This window comes from Stomoxys calcitrans, chromosome 2, assembly GCF_963082655.1.
Source record: "Stomoxys calcitrans chromosome 2, idStoCalc2.1, whole genome shotgun sequence".
Lineage (NCBI taxonomy): Eukaryota > Metazoa > Arthropoda > Insecta > Diptera > Muscidae > Stomoxys > Stomoxys calcitrans.
Window position 1 is genome coordinate 138,041,807 of NC_081553.1, and position 23,156 is coordinate 138,064,962.

At 38.0% G+C, this 23,156-nt stretch overlaps 2 protein-coding genes across 2 annotated transcripts in view; one reads left to right on the forward strand and one right to left on the reverse strand.

Moving 5' to 3' along the window:
• Nucleotides 1-18,853, reverse strand: part of LOC106090035 (serine-rich adhesin for platelets) — a 267,366-nt gene extending 248,513 nt beyond the window's left edge. Inside the window, exon 1 of the mRNA XM_013256080.2 lies at nt 16,964-18,853. Coding sequence (XP_013111534.2) covers nt 16,964-17,912 — 949 coding nt within the window. The 5' untranslated portion in view covers nt 17,913-18,853. The remainder of the gene's footprint in view (nt 1-16,963) is intronic.
• A 2,819-nt stretch (nt 18,854-21,672) lies between these two features.
• On the forward strand, nt 21,673-22,418 carry LOC106090034 (U1 small nuclear ribonucleoprotein C). Its single transcript, XM_013256079.2, has one exon. It carries the CDS (start codon nt 21,840-21,842, stop codon nt 22,302-22,304), a length of 465 nt encoding a protein of 154 aa, XP_013111533.1. The 5' UTR covers nt 21,673-21,839; the 3' UTR covers nt 22,305-22,418.
• Nucleotides 22,419-23,156: the final 738 nt, after the last annotated feature.

Genomic DNA, 23,156 nt, shown 5'->3' on the forward strand with positions numbered 1-23,156 from the left:
CAACGCCTTGCTCGACAACTTCCACATTATCTGAGAAGTTTGCTCGAAATCGGTTCAGAAATAGATATTACTCCTATATATATATATGTTTGTCAGATTTTGGGCAATTTCCAATAATGTTGTCATTTGCCAACCGTAGTTATTACAGTTTGAACATATTTGCTCGCCGAGGTCGATCACAATTGGTTCAATTGGATATAACTCCCACATTGTACTTATAGGGTAGGTGTAGGGTGTTATACAGTCGGCACCGCCCGACTTTTACCCTTCTTTACTGCTTTTTGTTTTCAAGAAAATCCAAAAGAACACTGCAAGTCTTCATTGCTCGAGCTAAAGTGGTCTTTTGAGTATCGTATTCTTGACTTTGGTTTTGACACTAAATAATTTGGTTCTTAATTTTAACTGGGGGATTCTCCCCAGAACATCAAACAATCACGTGTGTGATGCAGGGATAATAAAGGTAAGCACGGTTAATGGGAGGAGCATTATTGAAGCACGGATAATAAAGCTAAACCACGATTAATATAAGTCCACAACCAAAAGCACAGCATGCCGGTTAACAGATGTAACCGGTTAATAGAGGCCCGATAATCGGGGTTCAGCTGTATATGCTAGAAAACAATTTATTATGAAAACGTGTGGAAAAGTGCAAAATTCGGGATTTTTTTAAACGATTTAAGAAATTTCAATTCAAGTTAATTGAAATGAAAATTAAACGTTTAAATGCCAACCAGACTTAAAAATTTGAATATACGTGCAATGTAAAAAATACACAAAAATTTTCTCGTTTCATTTGTTGTCTTCATCTGTTTACCCATTTTAGGAAATTTGACGAATTTTCCTCGCGGTGCTTAATAATGATGAAACAAATTAATTTCGCAGAACCTTTATAATGTGTGTCACAAAAAACTTTGCTTTCAATTGTAAGAAGTGTGTGGATTAATCAACTGAAGAATATGTTCACATGATATTTGATATTAGTTTGATAGAAGAATGAATGCGAAGGTGAAAACGTACATATTTATAAAATTTTAAAACCTATCACAAATTGCATAAATAAAGAGTTATGACATTTTTGTAGGATAGATACTTCTAAAAGTAATGACATTTTTTAGCAAGCAGGAAATATTTACATTTTGTTTTTGTTTTCGTTTTTTTTTTTTTGAAACAATATAAATAAAATGTAAACATGAAATCGTTTTGCATTTAATTTATTCAGCATTGAGAACATTCGTACCATTCGCTTAATTTCGAATTACTTCAAACCATTCCAGAAGACTGGCGGAAATGATCCACACATCGATTTATGTTACCATTTACATATTCTTCGCTTTCTCCGAAACTGTACCAAAGACACCATAGCACAGAGGTATGTTTGTCCGCATTTGACACCTGGATTCGAATCCTGTTGAGAAGATCAGAAAAAGTCCATGTCCATGTACGAGAACATCAGATAAATTTTTTGCGGTGGTTATCTCCTCCAAATAGTGGCGATGTTTGTTTGATACTATGACATGCTGCACGCCTTTCAGACTTGGCTATAAAACGAAGGTGCCTCATCAGGGAGCTTAAGCTTGAATCGGACAGACTTAATGAAAGGTTCATGGACAAATTTGCATTAATAACAAAAACAAATGAATGTAACATATTGTCTCTTAACAAAGTTTTCAAAAAATATCTAGTATTTGAATAACACAAAAATGCAAATTGCAATGTTGCCCATGAACATTCCACTAAGGAACAAGGGCAAACTTCTCACATACCAATGAGTGCAGTCCGATTCAAGTTTAAGCTCAATGATAAGGGGCCTCCTTTTTATAGCCGAGTCCGAACGGCGGCCGCAGTGCGACACCTCTTTGGAGAGAAGTTTTACATGGCATTGTACCTCACACTGAAAATTTTTTCTGATGGTCTCGCCAGGATTCGAACCTAGGCGTTCAGCGTCATAGGCGGACATGCTAACCTCTACTCTACGCTGGCCTCCACACGTAACGAATATTTGAATGGAGTTGATTAACTAGTTAATAATTTTGGTCTTTTTTTACTTTAACTGACTATGACAGAACATTTGTCCCAATAGCCGAACATAGGCGCCCCGATCTTTTGAGCTTCTTCTCCAATCTTTGAAGCCATGTTTCGAGATGTCTAGCACCACTTGATTTTTTTCATCGGAGTTTAGGTCATCCCGGTTTGCGTGTACCACAGTGATCGCCTTCAAAAGTCTTCTTCGTTGAAGCTTCTTCATTCATTCTGAAAACATTGAAAGAAATTCATTTACAGGTAGGTATCGCAAACAGGTGAGTAAAATTTTTTCTCGTGGAGTGCACTATCTGTCAACGAATTTTCATAACGTTCAATTGTGTGATCGTGTGGAATAAGATAGGTGATTGCCCTATTCAGACGTGTTTATGCCTTAAATGGCAAAATGTTTCGTTTATACGGCCTGAGTTAGTTCTGAATTTTCGTTCGTATTTGGCATTATGCCTGAAAGGAGGTGCAATGCCTGAATGATTGCCCCATTCAGGCGTGTTTAATGCCTTAAATGACAAAATGTTCCGTTTACAAGGCCTGAGTTAGTTCTGAGTTTTCGTTTCGTTATGCCTGAAAGGAGGTGCAAATATACCTCCTGTTGTCTTTACTTTTGCCACTAAATATAGAACGCCATAACACGTTCCCTTCTACTTCTAAAAGGAAGTCGTAATGTGCACGCATTGCCACTCACTTTCCTAAATCAGGTATTAATAATGACATGATGCAATCTAAGTTTGTTTTGCGTCATCTGTGCTGCAAGAACACAAAAAGTAACGTCATTTTCCGTATGTAAAAAAACGAAATACAATTTTTCCCCAAAATTTCCTCTTCGGTTTATACAAATAATAAAGATACTTTGCATAAAATAAAAGGTAATTTTTTTTTTTCATTGTATAAAAAAAACACCTTCAAATAATCTCATATTGACATTATATGTTTTTTTAATGTTTATACCAATTTTAGATTTGACGAACAAAGCGATAGAATTAAACACTGCAATAATATATCATTGCAGGAGAACTTTCGTCAGTAAAAACTTATTTCAAGGAGATGGGGAATAAAATAATCAAAGAATTTACAATTTAATCAATTAATGTTCAATAAAATCGTTTTGTTTAAGGTACAACTTAATACTTTTAATACGAACTAGGTAAGTGCTTTGGAAGGGTTAATTTTTCAGTAAATATATAGCAGTTATTACTTACACGTCTCTATATGAAGAGTTAGTGATGACCCTTTTTATGGAAATCAACGATACGACCTGTATTTTTAGCTCACCTTCTTCTAAGAAAATTAACTTCACCACTGGGTATCTTGTGACAATATGACCTAGCCAACGGAACCGTTATGCTAATGTCTTCGTACAGCTCATACAGTTAGTGGTTCATTCGACGCAGATATTGTCCATCAATGCAAATTCAAACTAGTCCATAAATTTTGCGAAGAATCTTTCTCTCAAACACTTCAAGCACTGCCTCGTCTGCTATCACAGGTACCCATGCTCCGGAACCATATAACAACTCGGCTAGTATTAGTGTCAAGAGGTGGCCTTGTTTCCAAGCTGCCCTCTTATTCCAAAGTAGCACCTGCTTGCCATTATTATTCTTTTATTTCAAAACTGTATATAAAGTTACTATCTCAACATTGTGGTTTCCAACACTTTCCAATTTCCAAAACCAAACTATAAAATATTGTTTTATTAATGCAAATTCGTTTAACGGTCCGGAGAAAAGTTTGGCTGGGGCAACTCGTCTGTTTTCTATTTACAGTTGGCAAAACGGAATAGAGATCACGATTTTCTTTTTGGGAAATATATATATATTCCCTTCGAAACGCATGTATTTCGCTCTACAAACACTGTCTGCTAATGTTAAATCTAAACATTTTAACCATGGACAAAGACATTTTAAAATTTTAGTATAACTAAATGATATTTAATGCATTTCCTACATATTAATGCACTTTTTTGTAATTTTAAGTGTTAAAATATGATTTTAATAGATATTTTGTGAGGACACCTAGGACTACGAGCTCATTAATGCAAAACCGGTGGGGCAAGTCATCATCAGATGTTGAAGCATTTCCTATATCACTGCCATGCTTTTACGGCTAACAGACACCGACACTTAGGAGTTGACACAATACCAGACATAAACCTACTTTGGGGCGAGGTATGGAAAACAATCATGGATTTTGTATGCAGCACGGAGTTCCGGACTTAACTTTTCAAATTCGGTGTTACTTTTTATTTTTTAAAGAGGTATATTCATTTTGGGATGGAGGTATATTCATTTTGTCATTCCGTTTGCAACACATCGAAATATATTTTTCCGACCCTATAAAGTATATATATTCTTCATCGTCGTAAAAGTCTAAGACGATCTAACCATGTCCGTCCGTCTTTCCGTCTGTCTGTTGATATCACGATGCAGCCTCTAATAACAGAGATATTGAGCTGAAACTTGGCACAGATTCTTGTTTTGTCCAGCCAGGTAAAGTTCAAAGATCGAAATATATCTGGAAATTGTCCGTATATAGATCGATTTGCCGATTTAAGGTCTCAGGCCCATAAGTCATATATATTATCCGATCTTGCTGAAATTTGATACAGAGAGTTGTGCTAGGCCACTTGCTTCTTCAGTTTGGCCCAGATCGATCCAGATTTGGATAGAGCTGCCATATAGACCGATCTCTCGATTTAAGGTTTTGGGCCCATAAAAGTGCCAATTATTGTCCGATTTCGCTGAAATTTGGTACAGTGAGTTGGGTTAGGTCCTTTCACAACTTTTTATACCCACCACAGAATGTCATTCCGTTTGCAAAGAATCGAAATATACATTTCCGATCCTATAAAGTATACATATATGTTCTTAATCGTCGTAAAAATCTAAGACTATCTAGCCATGGCCTTCCGTCTGTCTGTCTGTTGAAATCACGCAACAGACTTTAAAAATAGAGATATTGAGCTGCTTAAGTTCGAAGATGGGCTCTAACGAACTATATCTTGATATAGGCCCCATATAGACTGATCTGTCAATTTAAGGCCCATAAAAGCCACTTTTATTATTCGATTTTGGTGAAATTTGAGACAGTGAGTTGAGTTAGGCTACTCGATATATTCTTCAGTTTGACCCAGATTGGACCAGATTTGGATATAGCTGCAATATAGATCGATCTCTCGATTTAAGGTCTTGGAACCATATAAGATGTATTTATTGTGCGATTTCGTTGAAATTTGGGACAGTGAGTTGTGTTAGTCCCCCGATGTCCTTCTTGAAGATGGCCCAGATCGGTCCAGATTTGGATGTAGCTGCCATATAGACCGATCTCTCGATTTAAAGGCTTGGCCATATAAAAGGCGCCTTTATTAGCCAATTTCGATGAAATTTAACACAGTGACTTATGTTAACGACACCCATGTCATATATGGTTCAGATAGGTCTATATTTGGATATAGCTCCCAAAAAGACCAATATTGAAACAAAATTGAACAGTTGTATTTATTGGACCATTCAATGTCCCTGCCGAATTTGGTCCAAGTCGGACCATATTTGCAGATTCCTTTTTACTTGTTCAAAATTCAAATAGTTTTCGATTTCAATTTTTTTGCCTGTTATGGCGAAGATAATTTATTTCATAATTTTGAGCCTAATGATCGGAGATTTTTTGAAATTCTCGTTTTTAAATAACATTTGAATGGAATTTTGATTGTACTTTCTACTATTTTTCAGTGAACTTGCAAGGCCAGTCACTGAACGGCTATATAAATTGAGTATTTATCTTTAAATTTCAAATTTTTAGAAAACAAAAATGAAGCACAAATAAATGTGCTTTCGAGGCACGTCTCGTCCATAAGCAATTGCACATGATACACGAGAACAGCATAGCACTTAAGAAAGAGACGTCAGCCAGAAAGTTTGGGCAACGAGTTGGCTCAACCGAGAGGTTGATTTGTTCTTTTTTGGCCACATAAACAATTAATAAATTATTCGATATTTTCGAGTGTAATAAATTACAGTGACTGCAAATACTAAAAATTGCCAGCTAAAGCTGTTCGATTTGTTTATACAAACGATACTTTTTGCTGAGCGCAAGAGTAGAGACAGCCTGGCAACGAACCACTAAGGATAGGCGCTTTGCGTATTTCGTGTGCTGTTTTCTGTCATTCAATGGAATTTTAATTGCCAGCTATTGATACTCCAACATTTAACCACATAGAACTGGCAAGAGAATATTCCAATATTAAGTTGTCTTCATTTAAATGGAAAGAAACAAAGCTTGTGCAGACACTTCAGACAGTCGATGCAATCGCATTACAGATGTTGAAGAAATCAATTCTCGTTAGCCGTCGTAGCATTGATCACTTTGTAGTAAATTGCAAATTTATTTACCATTATAGGCTCAATATTTTTCGGCATCATATTCTACTACTCCCTGCGCGGAACAATAGAACATGGCCTTTGGGCAGTAGTTGTCAGTTTTTAGGAATCGCTGTCCTTGTTCCATTCGTAATTTCTCAAATATCGACATGTAATCCTTAAAGGCATTTAAATATTCTTGATCCTCTTGACATCCTAATTCGATCTAGTGGTTTCCACTTGTCTATCTTCACCACTACTGTGGTACAGGGTATTATAACTTAGTGAATTAGTGTGTAACCCCCAAAAGGAAGAGACCCCCATTGATAAGTATACCGATCGACTCAAAATCACTTTCTGATTCGATTTAGCTATGTCCGTCTGTCTGTCTGTCCGTCCGTCCGTCTGTCTGTCCGTCTGTCCATGTTAATTTGTGTAGTCACACTTTCCATCCGACCATCTACAAATTTGGTATGGGCACGTTTTTCGGCCTAGAGACGAAGCCTATTGAAATTGGAAAAAATCGGTTCAGATTTGGATATAGCTCCCATATATATGTTCGTCCGATTTGCAGTAATAATGCAATAAAATAGTCATTTCTCTCGAAATTTAGCAGGAAGGATTTTCTTATGACTCTCGATATTACTGGTAAATTTCATAGAAATCGGTTCAGATTTGGATATAGCTCCCATATATATGTTCGTCCGATTTGCAGTAATACAGCAATAAAAGGGTAATTTTTTAACCGATTCTCTCGAAATTTAACAGGAAGGATTTTCTTATGACTCTCGATATTACTTGTGGATTTTAAAGAAATCTGTTCAGATTTAGGTATAGCTCACATATATATATCGTCAGATTTTCTCTCCAAGAGCTCACATATATATATCGTCAGATTTTCTCTCCAAGAGCCGCTGCAAACGCATTTATTGACCTATCTTGCCAAAATATTGTACAGCGCTGTCCTAGAAGACTACCACAATATCTAAGAAGTTTGCTCGAAATCGGTTCACAATTAGATATAGCACCCATAAATTGGGTTGCCCAAAAAGTAATTGCGGATTTTTCATATAGTCCGCGTTGACAAATTTTTTCACAGCTTGTAACTCTGTAATTGCATGCTAGAAAAAAAGTGTAAAAAAGTATATTTGATTAAAGTTCATTCTAAGTTTTATTAAAAATGCATTTACTTTCCGTTAAAAAATCCGCAATTACTTTTTCGGCAACCCAATAGTAGTAATATAGTCGGCGTTGACAAATTTTTTCAACGGCTAGTGACTCTGTAATTGCATTCTTTCTTCTGTCAGTTCTTCTGTCAACTGTTACGTTTAGCTTGCTTTAGAAAAAAAGTGCGCGAAATTTTGTTTACATTTGTTTGTTTGGCGTCAATTTTAATATGGGTACCACATGTATTGAAAGAAATTAATTTAACAAACCGAATCAACGCTTGTGATATGCACCTTAAACGCAATGAATTCGATCCGTTTTTAAAACGAATCATAACTGGAGATGAAAAATGGATTGTTTACAACATCGTTAGTCGAAAACGATCATGGTCCAAGCATGGTGAACCAGCTCAAACCACTTCAAAGGCTGATATCCACCAAAAGATTGGAAGGGTGTGGTATATTTCGAGCTGCTTCCAAGGAACCAACAACAATTGGACAAATTGAATACAACCATCAAGGAGAAGCGACCAGAATTGGTCAATCGTAAAGGTGTCATATTCCACCAGGACAACGCTAGACCGCACACATATTTGGTCACTCGCCAAAAACTGAGTGAGCTTGGCTGGGAACTTTTGATGCATCCACCATATAGCCCTGACCTTGCACCATCAGACTACTATTTATTTCGATCTTTGCAGAACTCTTTAAATGGTAAAACTTTCGGCAATGATGAGGCTATAAAATCGCACTTGGTTCAGTTTTTTGCAGATAAAGGCCAGAAGTTCTATGAGCGTGGAATACTAAATTTGCCAGGAAGATGGCAAAAGGTTATCGAACAAAATGGCAATTATATATTTGATTAAAGTTCATTCTAAGTTTTATTAAAAATGCATTTACTTTCTTTTAAAAAATCCGCAATTACTTTTTAGGCAACCCAATATATGTTCGCCAGATTTTGTGTAATTTGCATTTATATTTTTATTTGTCAAACTTAGTTATTACAGTTTGAACATATTTGCTCGAAATTTGAATCTAATTGTTTAATTTGTTACCAATCTAAAAACATCCGAAGAAGTTTATCAAAATTGATTCAGAATTGGATATAGCTCCAACATTGTACTTATAGGGTAGGTGTGGGGTATTAACAGGCACCGCCCGACTTTTTCCCTTCCTTACTGTTTTATGTATGTATGAGATGTTTTGTTATGACTTCCAACAACTGTGCTAAGTAGGGTCCAAATCGATCCATAACTTGATATAAGTGCCATAAAAACCGATATCAGATCTTGATTTCTTGAGAACTAAATTATTGTTCAGTTCGGCTGAATATTGCATGAAGTTTTTTCTTTCGACTTCCAACAATTATGCCATGTATGGTCCAAACCGGTTCATAGCCTGATAAAGCTCCCATATAAATCGATTATACATCTTGAGCCTATAGAAATTCTTATGCGATTTGGCTGCAATTTTGTACACTGACTTCTTCTATGACCTTCAACATGCGTGCCAAATATGGTTTGAATCGGTCTATAACCTGATAAAGCTCCCATATAAAACTATCTTTCGATCTTACTTCTTGAGCCCCCGATTTGGCTATCCGAGGAGCTTAGCTGCGAGCTACCGGGCGCGTCCACAGGTTGCGGATAGTGGAATGCTCCATCCGGAGTTGTTGTAACTACAGTCGCGGGCAATCATCGGTATCGAGTGGAGAGTCTCAGTGTGAAGTCGGGTCGATCTTCCGATTTAAGGTCGCTGGCCCATAAAAGCTACATTTATTGTCCGACTTCACTAAAATTTAACACAGTGAGCTGTGTTAGGAGTCCGTGCCGTGTATGGTTTAGCGCGGACAATTTTTGGCTATAGCCTCCATAAAGACCGATCTCCCGATTGAAGGTCTTTCACCCATAAATAGCGTTTATTTAACCCGATTTTGCTGAAATTAAGTACTGTGAGATACGTTAAACCCCTTCTCATCCTCACCCGATTCACCGATCACCCGATTAACGGTCTTGGACCCATATAAGACCCATTTATTATCCGATTTTGTTTAAAATTTGAACAGTAAATTGTGGCTTTTTGTCCACATCAGACCAAAAGACGATAAATGTACATAGCTGCGCAGTTTTATAATGACGTATTTTCACGGGATTTCAACGAAATGTTGTTTGTGTATACGCGAGGTGGTAGGTAGTCTGGCCGAACATAATACCATTTTACTTGTTTTAATTTTTTTTTTTTTTTGTTGGGCTTTAGCACTTTCCACGAAAAATATCTAATAGCTACGCCAATGCTTTCGAGGTTACATTTTAGTTATTAGAGCGCACAAGGGCTTGGGAGTATGTCCATTGTGGCATGGGGCGGATTAATATCCGCACCCTCTTTTCAACCTAACCGAGCCGTTATTTGATAAAAGTTACTGTAACACTGCCTAATAAAGCCAATTGAAATTACAATTGCCTTTGTAATAGGAGGTACATAGACTTATATACGGATGGTTCTACAAGTCCTATAAAAATGTTAGCCAAATCGGATAAAAATTACGCCCTCTTGAGGCTCAAGATTCAAATTGGGAAATTGGTTTATGTGGCAGCTATATCAGTTTGTGGATCAATTTGAATCACACCCGGTACAGTTGCTGGAAATCCTAACGAAACGCTAATTGCAAAATTTCAACAAAATCGGAAAGCAATTGCGCCGTCTAGAGGCCCAAGAAGTCAAATTTGAAGATCGGTTTATATGGCAGCTATATGAGTCTATGAACCGATTTGGATCATACTTTCGCAGTTGTTTGAAATCAAAACAAAATAGGTCATAGAAAATTTTGGAATTGCGCCTTCCATAGTCTCAAAAAGTCAAGATCCGAGATCGGGCGATATGACAGCTATATAAAAACATGGACCGAGATGGCTCATTTACAGTCTCAATCGACCTACACTTATAGAACGTATTTGTGCAAGTCCATGCGCGATCCAAACCTGAGCAGCTTATCAGCCCCTTCGTTCCCCACCACCCCGGCCCCGGGTGGAATGGCCCGGAACCCAGCACAAACCGACAGCAGGCTCCAAACGTCTGAGACGCATCTTGCATCTTCCAACAACCGTGAGTTCACATCTCTCACAGCCAGGTCCTTCAGCGTCGCACGGCTCCCCACATAAATTGTGAAAGTCTGAGAGGGCCGCCGCTGACTTGAAATCACATCCAAGACCCTTAGGATCACAAAAACCTAAACCTTAAAGACACTGAACCCGTCCAGAAGTCTATGTGACACTAGGAATTTAACAAAACCCCCTTACCGATGTCCCATCCAGCTTGGACCCATTCGTGTGAACAGAGGTACCCAAGAAGCGAGGGACGCCAAGACTTGTCTTTTCTTAGGCTTTTTAACGCGATTTGGCTGGTTCAACGGTAAGAAATAGATAACATATTTCTACTCTTGTACTCTCCTGAGGTAGCACAATTGGCTCAAATGTCTATGTGAATGTGACTGCAGACTGTCGCTATACTCTTAACTAACCAGAATGTTGAAGCATTGCGAAAGATGGTAAAATCATTGAAAATTTGTATTTTTAAGAAACTTAACAAATTTCAGGAAATCGGTTCCGCCGTTTTCTAGTCTATACGGAACAAACAAAACAATTTGTACTCTTCCCCTTTTTTTCTGCCACTGTGTGGGGTGCGCAATTTTTGAGAAGTGCTCTCGGGAATAATAACATATTTTGCAACATCACAAATTATTGTTGTTGCAGTCCATGGAAGTGTTAATTTCCCCCTCATTTTTAACGAGTTAAAAATGATTTCTCAATTGCAATCTAGTTTGCTAACCCGATTTTCGTAACGTTGCGTTAAATGCTTCGACACGGTCTGCCGTTTCGCATTTGAGGTGTTGCTTGCAACACCCCAACACCCTCATTGGGGCTATTGAAATGGTCTATACTGCGAGTTTATGCATGTATGTATTACTCTATTGCTCGGTATTCGCTTTGTATTGCTCCGTTCGTCGCTTTGCTGCCTGCTGATATTGTGGTTAAGTTGTTCTTGGATTCGAGTTGCAACTTCATTCAAGTTATTTGGCCTGGCTGGCACATAATTGAATTTCAAACACGTTTTTACATTTGCGGTGCACACCACCCACTCACGGCCCCGCGCAATGTCGGTTTCCCTGCTTGTTGGCGGCGGCTTCAGTATTTGTCGCATACGATTTTTATTTACTCTTGACAAACAAGGGGGAAACAAGTCTGAGTGTTTGCAAACCCGATGCATGGAAAGCTTTTGGTTTGCAGCCTGTTTCTGGTGGCGTCTATTTTGTCTTTATCCTGCAGCTCTATTCCATCCATTTTAAAACGAAAAAATGTCGAATATACTTAAGAGTTGGGGCGCAACCGGCAAGTGCAAACTATGCGAACGTGTTCAAGTTTTTTCGAGGTCTCCCATTTCTTAGGACCGATAAGAATATGATTACACCCCGATAACACCATACGTAGGAAACGCATACACAAGCTATGGCTATTTGTTCTTTTTGCCACCTTTTGCTTTGTTTTGGTTTGGCTTTGACTTCAAAACATGTGCCGTCATTTAGTTGTATGTCCCACTGCCAGCGTACTGCTATGGGTATGCAAGAGAGGGAGTGGGTTATATGCCAATATCTATCTCAACACTTGATGTTGATTTACTTTCAGTATTCAGGTAGACGGGAGAGTGGTGAGAGGTGGAAACCCCTATACATGAGATAAGGACACGACATGTGTGTATGTTTTCAAATGATTAAATTGAAAAATTCACAGACACCTGATGGATGGAAAATGATGTAATAGGCGAAGGTGGTAAAGATTTGAAGAACACAGAGCAGGTGCAAATAGTTTAAAAACCTAACAAAAGGTTCCTTTTCATATGTTATACCTATAGTAGAAGTTTCCCTATCAAATTACTGAAGTTCCATATATAAATATGCAGTTGCATGCGAAACAAAAGGGACAGTACTACTGAATATGCAATATGATTTTATGCACTTCAATAAAATGTTGATTTGGCATGTGCTTGAGGTCATTAACCAGTATCCACATTCCAATATCCTTTTACTAGCCTGTATTCTTCAGATAATAAAAGTGAAACAATCCTGCAAAATGATAAGCTGTATAGGTACAACACAAGAGGCGACATGTTTGAAGGTTTTTACGGTGTAACTTGCCTCCTTACGTGATAATATTTTCTATCTGGAGTAAAGAAGTTGATTTTTGATTCATCAGACCACCGTATATTGCGCCATTCTTCTTTCGGGTAGCCGACATCAAATTCAGGAAATATCATCCTTTGATGAATGTTTTGTTACAACAATGTAAGGAGTAAGGTTTTATTTATTTTATTGCTCTATGTTTTGCACGTTTCCTATGTATACAACCTATGAGTTTCTGCCGATCTTCTTCTCGATCAAAGTGCTTCAATATACCCTTGCAATGTGTTTAGGTAACAAGGACAAAAACTTCAACTGAAAACAAATTTTTGACTTAAAACATGGAGTTTAACCTTTCTATGAACTTGTAACACCTAACTTAAATTAACAGATTGTGGTCAATACAAATTGAGCCAACCTAGTGATTGAGCCTCACCAGTGCTTATAAGTATTTGTACTCGAAACGGCTGGCATAAATAGGCATAAGAGTAATTCTGCCTTTTCTGGGATGTTTGTCGGTCTGCCGATTTCAATCCCCCAATCCCTAAAATGTTATTGAAATTATTTATAGGTACATACAGTGGCGTTCAAAATAATAGCAGCGCAGCAAATAAATAAATATTTATTGAATTTATTACATAACGCGGACTTTGTTGCAATCCGACTTCCTTATATGTCTCAGTTGTACGTCAGTACAAAACTAAATAAGCTACAATATTGGTTGTTGTTGTTGTAGCAGTGTGTTATACACTGAGACGGCAGCCCTTGCCGATGAAGAACTCCATCGGGTCAATCCGGTATGTACAACCGACTGCCATGGGATTGATAACCCCATGGTAAATTTTTAGAACGTGTTGGAGTTATTAAGGCTATTAAAAACAAATCCCGTATCAAGGCCGTAAAAATATTAGCAGCGAACAAGAAAATTGGGAAAATATCGTTAAAATTTCAACAATTTTAAACTAATTTCAAGTAAAACAGTACGACAGTGACTCGTGGTTTACTTTTGGTGAGTAATATATTTATAACTTTTCAAAAGTGGGGCCACCCGTCGTTGGAAAAAAAGTTGATATCTGAAGAACAAGCTTATACAAAAAGTTCAAATTTTACAGAATTTTTGTGCAAAATCGAAAGCAAACGCGTTTTATAAACACAAATGGAATTGAAAACAAGAGATGCAAAATCATATATATAATCACCAGCAATCTCTAACGGACTATGACTGTAATTAGAGATAGGGTTTGTCCATCCATAGGCTGGGGGATGTCTCTCTTACAAAGGTGTTGGTCCTATATATTGGTTTCGCAAAATAATGGATGCCTCCCAATGCATTGGAAAAGTTATGCATCCCATATGCGGAGATAAAAAACTTTATCAAGTGAATTTCACGTAAATAATGACCTGTAGTACACCGATCTTTCAGCAATAAGATTAAGGAAAAAATAACGACCTCTTTTACGGAGAGGTAATAATTCCGACTAAAGGCTGGTACTATATTCGTTTTTCGCGATATTTTTCGCTGATTATTTTTTTGAGATAATAGATTTTAGAGCAAAAAAAACTTGCTGATTTTGTTCAGTTAGACATTGCCTCATTACTTATTTTTATTTATTTACTAGCTGAACCCGGCCCGCTTCGCTAGCTGAACCCGGCTGCGCCTTCATTAACTTTATATGGAGCAAAATTTTACTTTGACTATTTATTTTCGACAATTACAGAGCTTTTAGTGAAATACCATGTTACGAAAATAGTATATCGCTTGACTAACAGTTTAACAATATAAGTGCCCTTATCTGAATCCCATATAATCTTTATTGGTCAACAAATTTAAATTTGGATGTAGGATGTACTCCATTCTTAAAATACTTTATTTCAGCCCGATATTCTCAAGATGTCTGATTTAAGGGTGTCTTCGGGGGTGAGGCGGTCCCCCAGACACTTGGCCCTGAAAAAATATCAGCATCGTGCTCTTCTCCCAAATAGCTTTTATTTAAACCCCATATTGCCATTGGTTTTGAGGGGGAGTTTACAGGATGAGGCGTCCCCAAACTCTTGGTCCAAAATTGGTTATCAAATTCGTTTTCTAATCTTCAAATACCTTTCATGTGAGCCACATATTGGCATGGTCGAAAATTTTTTACCCTTTTGGGGTGTGTTTTGGCAAAGAGGTGATGCCCTAAATACATGGTCCTAAATTTGGATATCAAATTCGTATTCTACTCCCAAATACCTTTTTTTGAGCCACATATTGCGATGGTCAGTAAATAATACCTTTCATTTAAGCCACACATTGACATGGTCGGTAAATATGCCCGATTTAGGGGTGTTTTGGGGGGTGGGGCGGCCCTCCAATCACTAAGCCCTGAAAATATATCAGCAACGTGCTCTATTCCCATATATTTCAACCCCATATTGCCATTTGCCTCAAAATTGGATATCAAATTCGTTTCCTAATACCATTTACTAAAACCCCTTATTGAAAAAGCCAGCAAATATGTCCGGTTTGGGTATGTCAGCTCCATTGTCTTGGTGAGCAAATACGTCCTACTTGGGGGTTATTATGGTGGTGGGACGTCCCCTAGACAGTTGGTCCCGAATGATGATGTCAGATTCATGGTCTACTCCCAAATGCCCTTCATTTGAGCTCCGTTTTTCCATGGTCGGCAAATATAACCGGTCATATTTGCCGACCATGGAAATGGGGATGGGGCGGCCACTTAGTGACTTAGCTTTGAAAATATATATCAGATTCGTGTTCTACTCTAAAATACCTCTTACTTGAGCCTCTTGCAATTGCAATGGTTAGCAAATACTTCCTACATGGGTGGTGTTATGGGGGTGGGGGGCCACTTAGACACTTTTCCCGAACATTGATATTAGATTCGTGCTTTACTTCCAAAGGCCTTTCATGTGAGCCTCATATTGCTTTGGTCGTAAATTTAACTTCTTTGGGGGATGTTCTCGGGGATGGACGGGCCCTCAAACACATCTGGATATCAGATTCGTGTTCTACACTCAAATACCTTTTATTAAACGCCATATTGCCTTGATCAGTAAATAAGTCCTGTTTGGGGGGTGTTTTGGGGAAGGGGTAGACCCCCAGAAACTTTGTCCCAAATTTAGATATCAGACTCGTATTTAATTCGCGAATACCTTTCATTTGAGTCCCATATTGCCATGGTCGGTAAATATGTCCGACTTAGGAGTGTTTTGGTGGTTGGGGGTCCCCCAAAAACTTCGTCCGACAATTGGATATCAGATATGTATTGTAATCTTAAATACCTTTCATTTGAGTCCTATATTGTCGTGATTGGTGTATATATATATTTGGTAGGTTTTGGGGTGGGGCGCCCACCCTAGGTACCCCACCCGAAAATTTGGATACCAATTTTTTTTTTGTAGGTTACTATAAGAGCACTAAAAATTTCGCTTAAATCGCCCATCGCCCATCTGCGAGATCTGGCGTTTCTGAAAATTAGGTTAAGGGGAGGGTCCGCTCCCCCTTCAGATATCAAAAAATGTAGTACCCTATTTTCACCACGGGATCATTAGATTTCAAGAATATCGGTTCAGCCGTATCTGAATCTATAAGGAACACACAAACAAACAAACAAAACTTCAAACAAACATAAATTGTTTTTTATATATAAGATATATGTAAAGGGTGATTATTTACGAGCTATAGGAAAGTTTTTCAAAAATATGCATGAAGTGGATAGTACGGTCGATATATTGGATTGCCCAAAAAGTAATTGCGGATTTTTCATATAGTCGGCGTTGACAAATTTTTTTACAGCTTGTGACTCTGTAATTGCATTATTTCTTCTGTCAGTTATCAGCTGTTACTTTTAGCTTGCTTTAGAAAAAAGTGTAAAAAAAGTATATTTGATTAAAGTTCATTCTAAGTTTTATTAAAAATGCATTTACTGCCTTTTAAAAAATTCGCAATTACTTTTTGGGCAACCCAATAATTTAATGTTTGAAGACTATTTCATGCAAATTGTTGCCAAAAAGATTATTGCTAAAAAATTAGTGTACAACACACTGCTACAACAAAAACAACAAGGAAACGTGCGTGAGCTGTTTAAACCAGTGTTCTCAAAAAAGATAATAGCGAAAAAATCACTCTTTATATGCACCACGATATGAGTCGTGGTGGCCATAATTTTTCGCTACTACATTGAAAAGGTCATACCTACATATTTCTAGAGGAAAAAGAAGTAAACACAAATACTTACGGACTGTGACCATTTTAGGATCATATGCACTAACGCGTCTCTCAACCGCTACAATCTTCTTTTGCACAACACGCGCCCTATCGCCCACAGTCTGCAATTCTCTTTGCAAATCATCAAATATATCACTGGCTATCAAGACCAACGAGGCCAATTGCCGCAAAGCATTACTCAAAGTAATATTGCTGATCGAATCAAATTCATACCCGGCTACGATTTTGGCCGCCGTTGGTGATTGTGGTGATCGCAAACGTTGTTGCTGTCGTTGCGACGATGATGTACGGATTGCCGCCGAACCCGATGTCGAATTGGTCGATCTGGAGGGATGGGTTCGGGTAGGCGATGGTATGTTCGAAAGGAATTCAACATGTTGCCGTAGCTTTTTCATGGGCATGGTTGGTGCAGGTGACACGGGTGGCATGGCACAATCATCTTCATGGTCTGTGGTATAGGAGAAACTATTGGCAAAGCCACCATTGGGATTATTCACGACCGTAATGGCCGTGCTATCCTTGCCCAAGTCATTCATGATGTTGTGGGGGCCAACACCAATACCACTGCCATTGTTGTGTATTATGGCAGTGGTTACGGTGGTGGTGGATGAGGCTGTTGTCGAGGATGTTAGTGACGGTGATATCAGGCCGTCCTTGGCATTGCTGTTTAACAGTGAGGTTGCCCTTGACAGTAACAAATCACCATTGTTTAGAGGCGGCGGAGACGACGATGACGAGGAGGATGGCAGCAACTGAGACTCTGTTTTATGAAGTGGTGTTGGGGCATCTCGGGCGGTCAGAGTTTGTTGCTGTGGGGTTATTTTGTTGTTGATGCAATTGCTGTTTTGGCATTTGCCAGGTATGCATAGGAATTTGCTGGTTTTCTGATTGCCGGAACCGGCTGTAGAGCAAATTTGCGCTAGATTAACCGGTTGTATAACACGTTGAACAAACGGCATTTTGTTCAATCCCAATTCACTTTGATTCTCCACCCAGAAATATAAGACGCTTGAATGTGAGTGACATTTGCTGCGAAATAGATGCGATTACCGCCAACCGATCATTAAAATATTATCACAATTCTCACTCTCTCATCACTGAAAACACTGCACTTGCTTTTCTATTTATCTTGCTAACTTTGATTTGGGATTTTTTTTATTTTTCCAAATTATCTCAATTTTTCAATTCATTCTCATCAAGCAAGATATTTAAAACTCAAAACACTATTCTATGGCAGACTTGGTTGTTGCTTGGCGTGTATCGCATCCATCGTAACGTACATACAAACGAACAATCCCCAGCACACATAGTTATCATAAAACCGGTAAAACCACTTTATCCATTTGAACTATCGAACGCATAAATCCTCTTTTTTGTCTCATCTTGGAACAAAACCGAACCTTTTTTCATGTATGCATGCCCAGTGTTTGGTCGTTCGTTCGTACGGCTATGGCCATAAAGAGGAGAAAAGGTATGCGTATATGGTATTGCTGTTGCTTTTGATGCTCACTATGCTATGATGTTTTTTTGTACACTTATTGGTTCTTTAACAACGCCGTGATTTCCAGCCATTTTTTTCTATTAATTTTTTGTTTAGCTCACACTTAATATCATTCTAGGATCACTTGATCATACCCCTGTTGACGAAATCAAAGGTAACACACATTCAAAACTTTGTTTACAAATTTGCCGCTTGATTCATTGACAAAATGACGAATTTTTCACATTCAAATTTCATTCATGATAAATTCATATAAAAGTCCACACTGGCTGGCATCTGGTGTGTTTAATAATTTTTGTAATCCAAAAATACAACAAGGCCCATCCGTTACGTCCGCTGCGCGCGTTCGAAAATTTCCGGCGTTCAGACAAGTTTCGCGTCTTCCTTGCTTTTGTTGGTTTGCTACTTGGTTCTATTTGACATTTGACACACACACACAAATTTCTCAAACGTCACAAGAAACGATAAATAGTTTTGAGTTTATCGATTAGTGAATAGCGATAATTGGTTCATGCATTTGGCAGACTTTGAACATTTTATGGAGAGTTTACACGGCACATCATATGTATATATAGTAATAGTAAATATGTTTTATTTTAGTACTATACGGTGCAGTGCAGTGCAACATGTATGGAAATGATATATATATCCAGTAGAACGAAGTTCTAGATAAATTACAGCCGCAGGCTGATATGTTTTTCTCAATTAAGTATGGCACCTGCAGAAATGTCCCTTTTGTGGATGGCCCGATTAAATTCAAGCCAAATATTTATAAAATCTTAATAAATTTAAATGTTTTGTCAATTTTACAAATATTATCACTTTTTTCGTATTGTGTTAAAAGGGTGGCAAACAAAGCTACCAACAGAAGTCAAATGAACCGACTAGTACTGAATAGACTTTTTGCGTTTTATTTTTGAACTTCACTGCTTGTGTATACAGTACTCAAGTATTGGTGGAAAGAAAAGTGTATGCGTCGCATGTACACATGGGGGATAGCAGTCAGGTACGGTACTGCCGAGATAAAGCTATACAACGTGTACATACTGCCGGTTGGTAGCTGTGTCCCAATTGATGACCAAGCTTACAACCACGACATAAGTGGGTTACTATCTGGCCATAATCGTCTGGTTCTATGGAAGCTTTAATGCGCATCACATTTCATGGCATTCTCCCCTAGGTAACGACCAGCGTGGCATGGAGAGTACACCAATCACCGCTTCAAAGAACTGTCACCTTCCCCGGATGTGCTAGATGCCGAGAGGAAATTCCTAAACATCATTAACGCAGCAGCCGCTCGCTTTATACCAGTCGGTCGAATACCACAAGTGCGGCCCAATTTCCCGACACAGGTAGGAGAATAAATATCACTTCACAACAAGCACTCAATCAATCCGTACGAAATAATAAGGTTTGTGAAAGAATGTGTTGCAATTTTGGTCTTGCAATTACAACAACAATATTTGAATAAAAGTGAAGGATGCTGGCAAAGGCTTTGGGAAAGTTGTGCTTATTTAAGTTTTAACTGTGAAAATACTACATTTTCTAATTATTTTTACAAATAAATTCTGTATTTGTCTCTTTTTAAATTGTTTTGTGCTTCATTATATATTAATTACGAAGGGGTGGGTTTTTGGTTGAAACTACAAAAACATACATGATTTTCAGTACGACCCACACACTCACTTTAATGTGTACCCATGGTCGTAAGCAGCTGATAAACTATTTGATGCCGTACTATTTTTTATATGTAAATGGCAACATTTTGGCCAAAGAAACCCAAAAAAAAATCAAATGTGGTAACCTTGTGAATCCGCCGAAAGAACGATTTTCGGAATTTTTACTTAAAAAGGAACGTAGTACCAGCCTTTATAAGTAAAATAAGCCCATCTTTCCAGAAGCCTTTGTCAGCATCTTCCACTTGTATCAAAATATTGTTGTTGTAATTGCAAGACCAAAAGTACAACTCGTTCTTTCACAACCCTTATTTTGTTTGTACTGGTTGATCGAGTTGCTTGTTGTGAAAGAAATATTTATTTTCTTTCGTATATTTCAGGATTCACCAATAGAAGGTTAGGTCACATTCGAAAACATAAAGTGAATATAAAGAATAAAGTAAATGTGCCGATTGGAAATGTCATCAAATGTCAGTAGATTTTTGTTTTCTTTCATTCTCTCCTTCTTTCTCTGAAAAAAACTATCTGTTTTGTTATTTGCTGTTTGTTAAACAAGTTAAAACAAGCTCCATGTAAGCAATTGGTTATTTAAAGGCGCCAATAACTCGCTTTGTCATATCGAGTATCACAGGCACTCAGTATTTAAACAAGAATAGGCCGCCCGGCATCTCACTGAGACTCTCCATTCGATATCGCTGATTGCGCGAGACTGCAACCAATTGCACAATCATGTATGTTGTAATTTCAAACAAACCCCCACCTTCGTAATTAATAAATAAAGAAACATAAACAATTTAAAAAGAGACAAATGCAGCATTTATTTATAACAATAATTAGATTTTGTAGTATTTTCACTGTTATAAGCAGGATTCACTAATAGAAGGTTAGGTCACATGCAAAACACAAAGTGGATAGGCCCCATAAACATCATTAAGGATGTCAAATCTGACGATTGAAAATGTCATCATATAGGAGAAAACGTAAACAAAGAATGAATGTAAAAAGAGAACAAGTTGACATCCTCAATGCCAAATACTGCCAAATATTAAAAAAAAGTATATCGGCTGATCGCTTGGCTTAACCTTATTCAGTGAATCCTGTGTTATAAGTTAAATAAGCACAACTTTTCAAAAGCCTTTGCCAGCATCTCCACTTTTATCCAAATATTTTTGTTGTAATTGCAGACCATAAGGACAACACATTCTTTCACAAACCTTTTTATTTCGTACAGATTGATTGAGTTGCTTGTTTTGAAAGAAATACAATATTTATTTTTCTTTCGAGTATATTTATTTATATTTTAAAAATACTTTCACAGCACAGCGACTGTGGTTGTGCTCTCAATGGGCGTCCCGAAATGTAAATTTTCCCTAGATGAAAAAACAAGTTAAGACGAAACGAACACATATCGGCAAATTTTTCCGTTTGTTTTTTTTATATGAAGTTTCAGGTCGAAAACCGAAAAAGGTACCGGCCTTCAATTATGCCGCACTAACCGATGACAACGACTCCGGCGTGATTAAGTAAAAGTAAGACGACGGCGTATCGATTTGGCTTTGTACTCTGTCTATAGCACACATCGCATCAATTGTCAGATATTGACAAACTGTTTGCTTTTTTTTTGTATTGTTGACACTAATCGGGGTAAATCAAAAAGAAAAACGAAATCATAAAATATTGGAAATTATTGGTAGTGAAATATTGGCATCATGCCGAAGTACTATTGCGATTACTGTGATACATACTTGACTCACGACTCTCCGTCTGTGCGGAAAACTCATTGTACAGGTCGTAAACATCGTGACAACGTAAAGTTCTATTACCAAAAATGGATGGAAGAACAGGCACAATATTTAATTGACGCAACCACAGCCGCCTTCAAAGCAGGCAAAATAACACAAAACCCATTTGCTGGAGGTCCGCCTAAACCGGGTGCTGGAGTTGCTCTACCACCTCCCCCCAATATGAACATGGCTGGACCACCTAGACCAGGTATGATACCGCCCGGCATGCCACCAATGATGATGGGCCATGGTGGGGCAATACCACCGCCGATGTTGGGAATGCGTCCGCCGCCAATGATGGGGCCAATGGGTATGATGGGCCCTCCGCCACCATTGGGAGCTATGGCCGGTGTACGTCCGCCTATTATAAGTGGACCACCACCAAAATAACGTGATTGTAAGAACCAATTTTAATTCTTCATACCTACATTTCAATCCGTTTCTAGACGTAATAGATAATATAAGTTTAAATACATAATAAAGCATTTTCTATTCAAATATTTATTATTTTTGTTTTATTCGTTGATTGCTCGATGAAGAATGGGGAAAATAAATTTTAATGTTATTGAGATTTCATTGCGGGATATTGTCCGGCTTTAGACCATTGTTTAATGATTTCTATTCAAAGAATAGTATAGCAAAAAACATTAAAGTCAGCAAAAGTGTAATATTGCTAGAAGCATTTGACCGGCTATTCGCATTGCGATTTCAAATTCGACCATGAAATATCATCGGCGGACGATTTCAAATGGATCATGGTACTTTACAACCATTCCAACTCTAGTAGATTGTAAAGCACACATCTGGATTTGAACGGGTAGCCAGTCAAATACTTTAACAACATCACATAGATGTTTATGGACAGAAGTTGTTGTTGTAGCAGTTTGTTGTGTTCTATCTGGGTCTGGCCGGGCAGTTAAACAGGTGACGTGCATCGTGCGGTCCCTGGTTACATTTGGGACATACATCTAGCACGTCGGCATCAATCCTTGCTCTGTAGGAGTTGAGGCGGCTGCATCTGCCGGAACGTACTTGAGCCAGAAATACTCTGGTTTGCCGGGCGAGGTCAATGTCTTCAGGTGCAATGGGAGGCGGTCGTACTCCAAGGACTACATTCACCCGGTAGCCAATTACCGCATCTGCTACCGTGTCTGCATGAATGTTGTTTAGATCTGCTTGATATGCCGATTGATCTAGAGGTTCTCTCTTGTCCGCTGAACCTCAAATTCTAGATCATGTAGA

Excerpts from the sequence above, each read along its gene's own strand:
- LOC106090034 (XM_013256079.2), top strand. The coding sequence starts at position 21,840 with ATGCCGAAGTACTATTGCGATTACTGTGATACATACTTGACTCACGAC.